At 37.3% G+C, this 6,000-nt stretch overlaps 1 protein-coding gene across 4 annotated transcripts; it reads right to left on the minus strand.

Annotated features, from left to right (window-relative positions):
* Positions 1–534: 534 nt before the first annotated feature.
* Positions 535–5,204, minus strand: LOC112181011 (asparagine--tRNA ligase, chloroplastic/mitochondrial). Of its 4 annotated transcripts, none has more exons than XM_040511718.1 (7): positions 4,497–5,204; positions 4,353–4,402; positions 2,208–2,303; positions 1,962–2,080; positions 1,333–1,432; positions 1,126–1,169; positions 535–867 (listed from the first exon to the last, which is right to left on the minus strand). In XM_040511718.1, the coding sequence occupies exons 1-5, from the start codon at positions 4,519–4,521 to the stop codon at positions 1,348–1,350; spliced, it is 375 nt and encodes a 124-aa protein (XP_040367652.1). In that variant the 5' UTR covers positions 4,522–5,204; the 3' UTR covers positions 535–867; positions 1,126–1,169; positions 1,333–1,347. The 4 variants fall into 4 exon arrangements, with proteins under 4 accessions (XP_040367652.1, XP_040367651.1, XP_024175394.1 ...); XM_040511717.1 differs by having other exon boundaries at positions 1,114–1,169; positions 4,497–5,203; XM_024319626.2 differs by lacking the exon at positions 1,962–2,080 and having other exon boundaries at positions 4,497–5,202.
* Positions 5,205–6,000: the final 796 nt, after the last annotated feature.

Raw genomic sequence — 6,000 nt, forward strand, 5'->3', positions numbered from 1 at the left:
ACATGACGGTTTAAAACTGTCATCTCACATTTTGCATTTCCGTGGTCTATTGAGGCGTCGTCTGATGAAACGTCGTCAAACGACGGTTGAAAACCGTCGTATACCGATCATTGGGTCGACGGTTTTCAGCTAACTCCGTCGTCTGATGGATCAGCAGATCTGTCGACAAAAATTTTCCGTGGTGTGACTTTTATTCATACCACGGTTTTATTTTTAAGACGTTGTGCAAATTGTATTCACACGACAGTTCTTCCAGCATAAATGTGGTGTGACGACTTAAAAATTCAGTGCATATGTGCTTTCACACGACAGATATAACTCTAACTGTTGTACTGTGATATTTGAGACAATGGTTTTTGCCAATACTTATTGTCTGTGTGTATCCAACAATGATATCAATAAGAACTGTCGTGTGAATTGTAGAAATTTTGTTTGATTTCACCCTATAATCCTCATCCAACGACATATTTTTCATTTTTCCTACTGTTGTTTGATTCAGTAATGGTAAGATTCAAATTAAGCTGAAACCAAAAATTGACCAAACAAACAGTAATTTTCTCATAATAAATAGCTATTACTAGCGAGATAGCCCGCGCAATGCTGCGGGTTTGTTTGCTTGCTAAATTTCACATTCAGTCTTAAGAAACGTTGAACATTTACATACTCTGAAACAGTGCACATTTACATATGCTTAATAGAGCTTTACATTTATACTTGAAAGAAGATAAGGAGCGAGCATTTTGTGAAGTCTGCAGATCTGCTCTTCTTGGTTAATACCCTTAAATTCTTCTTCGAACTCCTCTAGATTTGCAGACTGCATAAAGGTACAAAATAGACAGCAATCTCGAGCCCACTATCCGTCTCTTCCTACCACATACAAAGGGAACAAAGATAATGTTACGTGCCATGGTGGGAAATGTAAAACCTAAAAAAAAAAAAAAAGAAGGAAGATTTCATATGTAACAGTGTCTGCATTCTTATATAAGTTAATGCTATTTGCTTGAACAAAAACAAAACAATGAAAGATAATATTGTTGTCAAGGTCTACCACATCAAGAAAACTTGATACCAAGAACAAATGAGAAACAAAATTCACAGTTCAGAAAGGAATACCCCGAGCATTACTTCAATATGCCATGTCCTCTTCCTTTATATTTGTGTACACTTTCCTGCAAATAAATTAGTGACCATTGTTAGCAAACTTCATATGACAGAATCCAAACTTTATTTCCTGCAAATAATTTATTTCAAAATTTATTCCGTTGTTAGCAAATCGATATTTATTTTTTCTGAACTTCAAACAATAAAACATAATGATGCAAATCAAGATACCGCCAGTATGCCTCCTTATTCAGCCTTTAATTCATCCAACCAGTTTTCTAAAATATTCAAGCCTCTCTTCTCTCTGGCTTCCACCGATAAGCTCTCTAACCTGACAAAAGCACAACCACAACATATTATATAACAGTATCAATAAACATGAGACTCGTCTAAAGCTCATTCACGACCTTTCCCATTACATATAGACATATATATAATACGATGTCAAGTATAACCATGGGAAAATATAGACCATCTAGACCTAACATGGGAACCATAATGCCACAAATGACATGAAATTAGCTTGAAAGTGGCATGATATACTGAACCTGGACTTTACTGTCAACAGATTAGATTGCTAAACCACAAAGAACCTCGGGGTTTTAGAATGCTCTTCCTCTGTATCCCTACTATTTTGCAAATTGATTGACCCAAAACATGCATTTTCATGCTTTGTAAAATGCAGTATAACATCATAATTTAAAAAAAAAAACAAAAAAACAAAAACAAAAACAAAAAACAAAAAACAAATGAAAACATAAAAATAAATAAAAGTAATGTGGAACTGGAAAGTGTTTGAGACACATCCAACAACAGTAGTTTATCCTCTAGAATAACTTTAGGCAGTAGTAAATTTCTACAAGAAACTATTCAGAGGACACATGAAATGATTTCTCCTTATCACCCGGGGAACCAACATATCCATAGCTACCACAGTCTTCCCATCATCATTTTGCCGCATATAGAATGCTTTTATCTCCTGGCAATGGTAAGGTGTATGAAACGCTTCAGGACACTAGTTTCAGAACTGGAATTAAATGTCAAAATTAGTTTTCCCCTTCTACTGTAATTCCATAAAATGGGAAAAGAGAGAGGAGAGTTCATGCCTTTGGATAGTCCCTGACAATTACTGGGCATCCACTAAATGCCTCTTCAGTTAAATAACGCTCATGCTCACTCTGCAAATCACATCCCCACTTCACCTAAAAAAAGAAATGACTATATTAAGAACATGGATAAGAGTTTAGCACTGTAAGTTATAAAAAGAAAATCAATTCTCATTAAAAGTAAACATCTTTTAGTCTCAAGTGCCTAATATGACGAAACAGAATGCATGAATTGAAAACTAATTCCAATTAGACCTTGAAAATGTAAAAATATATTGATACCTAGATTTATACACCAGCCAGAGAAGAATCATTACATTCTTGCAACATAATCTAGGAATTGGTCAGTGTGAGCAAGCTTTTTAAATGACCACAAAAGTCTAGAACGCATGCAACCATACCACTTGAGACTACAATGTCAATGCAAGACATGAAATTAAGTGGGGATTTAACACGATAGCTACAGTTGAGTGTCAATGCAGCACTAGAAACTATAATGTCATCACCGAGAGCTAAAATAACGTCCTCCAGACTTTCGACTTTGTCATTCAGTAGCATATCCAAATAGAAACAAAACCAGAACCAACTCCTAAATGAATTCATTGCAACTCCATGACTTAAAAAAACTACACAAAGCACCTATCTAACATATGCCTTTCCTCCTTTTTGCTTAAAATTCTCTCCTAACAATAGATACAAACACTTATTTTGCGCAGAATCAGAGCATTCCTTAGGATAAATTCCTCACTCATTAACCAAACCAAAAGGCAACATTAACATGTAATTCCTAACATTTTGAATTGTTCAAGACTACAAACTGATGGTTTGCTTTACTATCAGTTTATGTGGAACACAATTACGAAGCAGACATGGCAAGAATAAATGCCTGTTTGGATGATAAAGAAGAAAGATACTAATATTGATATTAAAGTTAGTATTATGAATGCAACTATCTATAGGGTATATCTCTCTGCTTTGATTGATTTCCGTAGTCCTAACAGGGAAGGGAAACCAATGATATTCTTATATTTCATCCAAAGACTTTGAGAGCCAATTTTTAGCTCTAATCTAACTTCTATTAATACAAAAATATGCCAGTAGCATTTGAATCAACTTTTACCACACCAAAGAGGGTCGATAGGGCTAAGGCAACCCATAGTTATTCAATCTAATTTTTATGAGGCATCAAGAACAATACACAAAACAGGACAGAAAGCACATGAATAACTTTCAGGGTTTTGACCAGAGTACCAAGGAATACTAATTGCTTAGTAACAAAATTTTATGATGAGAAAACAAACAAAATCCTCGTATAGGATCTTTATCTTAGAGAACAACCACATTAGGAGGAATATACATTCTTATTAAACCAATTTAGGTAGAACATGGATGCAAAGCAGCTAATATGGATGCCATATGCTAAAATTCCCAACATACGCACACGAAATCAAGCCAAAAAAGAACGGCTCAAGTGTAGTCCCTACTTCACCAAAAACTTCTCTTTCCTACTAAAAAACTAGGATTTGATCCTGAGATCACAATAACCCCATGAATTACACTACTAAAGAATCGAGTCAAACTTAAACATTTTCCCAACCCCCAAGCTATAAGCTTATCCCAAAGTTTTCCCATAAGAATCGCACATTTAAGCAAACACAATCCAAGTACCCTAAAAATTTCATCCAAAGAAGAAAGAAAAGCACAATGCATAACACTAAACATCAAACACACAGCAAAATCAACCAAATTTCTCGAAAATCTTACACCATTCCACTAAATTCTCAACTGGGTATCTCCAAAACGTCATGAATTCATAGAAAACACAAGCAAAAGCATAAGAAAAACCCAAAATGCAAAAGGGTGCTCAGAGATCAGTAACAAGACTAACCAGTGGAACTTGAACCAGTGAATCTATGTAGAGATTCTCTTAAAGTAACTGTAATAGAAATCATTAATTAAACCAATTTTTTCAGCTTAGTGTTCTGCATTTATCAGTAAATTACTCGTTCATATGCCTTTTAACTGCAAGTAAGAGACAACAAACATCTACATTGACATGAAATTGAACCAAACCCTAACAATTCACACTCGCACAATCACAGGCTCATCGTATAGAAGATAGAAAGAAAGAGAGAGAGAGAGTACCGCCATTTCCAAATCTGTTTTCACAGAAGCTTTCTCCTTCACCAATTTCTCTGCAAACGAAGAGAACGAACAAGAAATTATCACAGAAATTCAAAATCACCAATGAAATCAACTAGAAAATGAGAAATTCTAATCAATCAGAACCTGCGGTGAGCTTCAAATTCGCCATGCTTCCCAACAAGGTCGACTCCGGCGGATGTGAAGTGTAGGCGAAGGTCTTCGGAGGTCCTCCTGAGACCGATTTGGAAAGGGACTTGAACTAATCCAAGCTCTTCATGCTCGGAAACCCTAGCTTCTGCATCTTTGGAACTCGGATTGATCGCGCAGAGTAAACCCTAGAAATGAAAAATCGCTCTCTTTCTCTCTCTTTGGTGCTCTGAGACTTCCCAGAGGCTACCCATTAAGTTTTCTTCCCTTCCTTATTTCCCAAATCGAATAACGTACCTAGCTAGAGGCAGAGATGGTTTTGGTCGGGGTTTGTCGAAGAGGGAGAGCTTTTGTTGGAGCTTGTCAGAGAAAAGATAAGTCGGGGTTTGTGGAGCAGATAAGGTTGGGGCTTCTCAAGAAGAGGGAGGGAGAGTTGTGTCGAAGAAGAGAGAGGGAGAGGGTCGAGGACTCGAGGTCTGTCGAAGAAGGGGTTTCTCAAGGAGATAAGGTTGGGTTTTGTCAATACTTTCGTTCCCAAAATGAAGTATAGGCGTGGTTTTGAATAGCATTAGGAAGCCCTCGTTTAATTCATGGACAAGCCCTCAAAGGCTCAGACAATGGTTTCTCATGTCTGTTGTCTGAATATCACTTGAAAATTTTCAATTTTGCTTCCTCATGCTGCCTGGTGAAGTGGTGAGAGAGAAATAAATTGGGTTGGGGGGGGGGGGGGGGGGGGTGAGTGGTGGGAATTCACACCACAGTTTTAAAGAAACCGTCATATAAACACTACATGCTGAGGAAATTTAAATGGTGTCAATTGGTGCGAAACTTGCCGCCTCTATAACAATTTAATCTCACACCACGCTTCCATTTATAAACGTCTTCTAAAGCAATACATAATTCCAGCATGAAAAACACCCGTTGGTTGAATTCATATTATAAGACGGAAATTTTACAACCGTCGTCTCAATAATGAGAAATTATTCACACCACAGAAAACAGTGTTACGTCGTATGAAAGGTGTCGTGTGATTCATTTTCTGTAGTAGTGACATCTACCCTAATGTCCTCCTTCAATCCTCTAATGAAACATGCAACTAAGACCTCAGGCGGGAATCCAGGAGCTCTCCGTGAGAGCTTGGTGAACTACTCCTTGTAGTGTTCCACGCTTTTGGTCTGAGACATTCTGGCCAAGGCAGCCTGGTATTCCGACCGGTTATAGCTACTGAATTCTCGCATGAGTAGGTCAGCTAGTCCTTGCCATGCATGAGGAAATTCATGCCGAAACATATACCAATGGTCTGAGGCTTTATCAGTTAAATACATAGTTGCAATTGATAATTTCCTCTCTTCCGGAATCTGGTAGAATTCAAAATACTGCTCGGCCTTGTTGAGCCACTCAACAGGATCACCTCCCCCAAAAACACTGAATTCCATCCTCATTTGTTTCTTGGTGGGTAAAGTAGGATCAATGTAAGCCATGTAGTTATGGTGTTAGAGCA

Source organism: Rosa chinensis, chromosome 7 (assembly GCF_002994745.2).
Source record: "Rosa chinensis cultivar Old Blush chromosome 7, RchiOBHm-V2, whole genome shotgun sequence".
Classification (NCBI taxonomy): Eukaryota; Viridiplantae; Streptophyta; class Magnoliopsida; order Rosales; family Rosaceae; genus Rosa; species Rosa chinensis.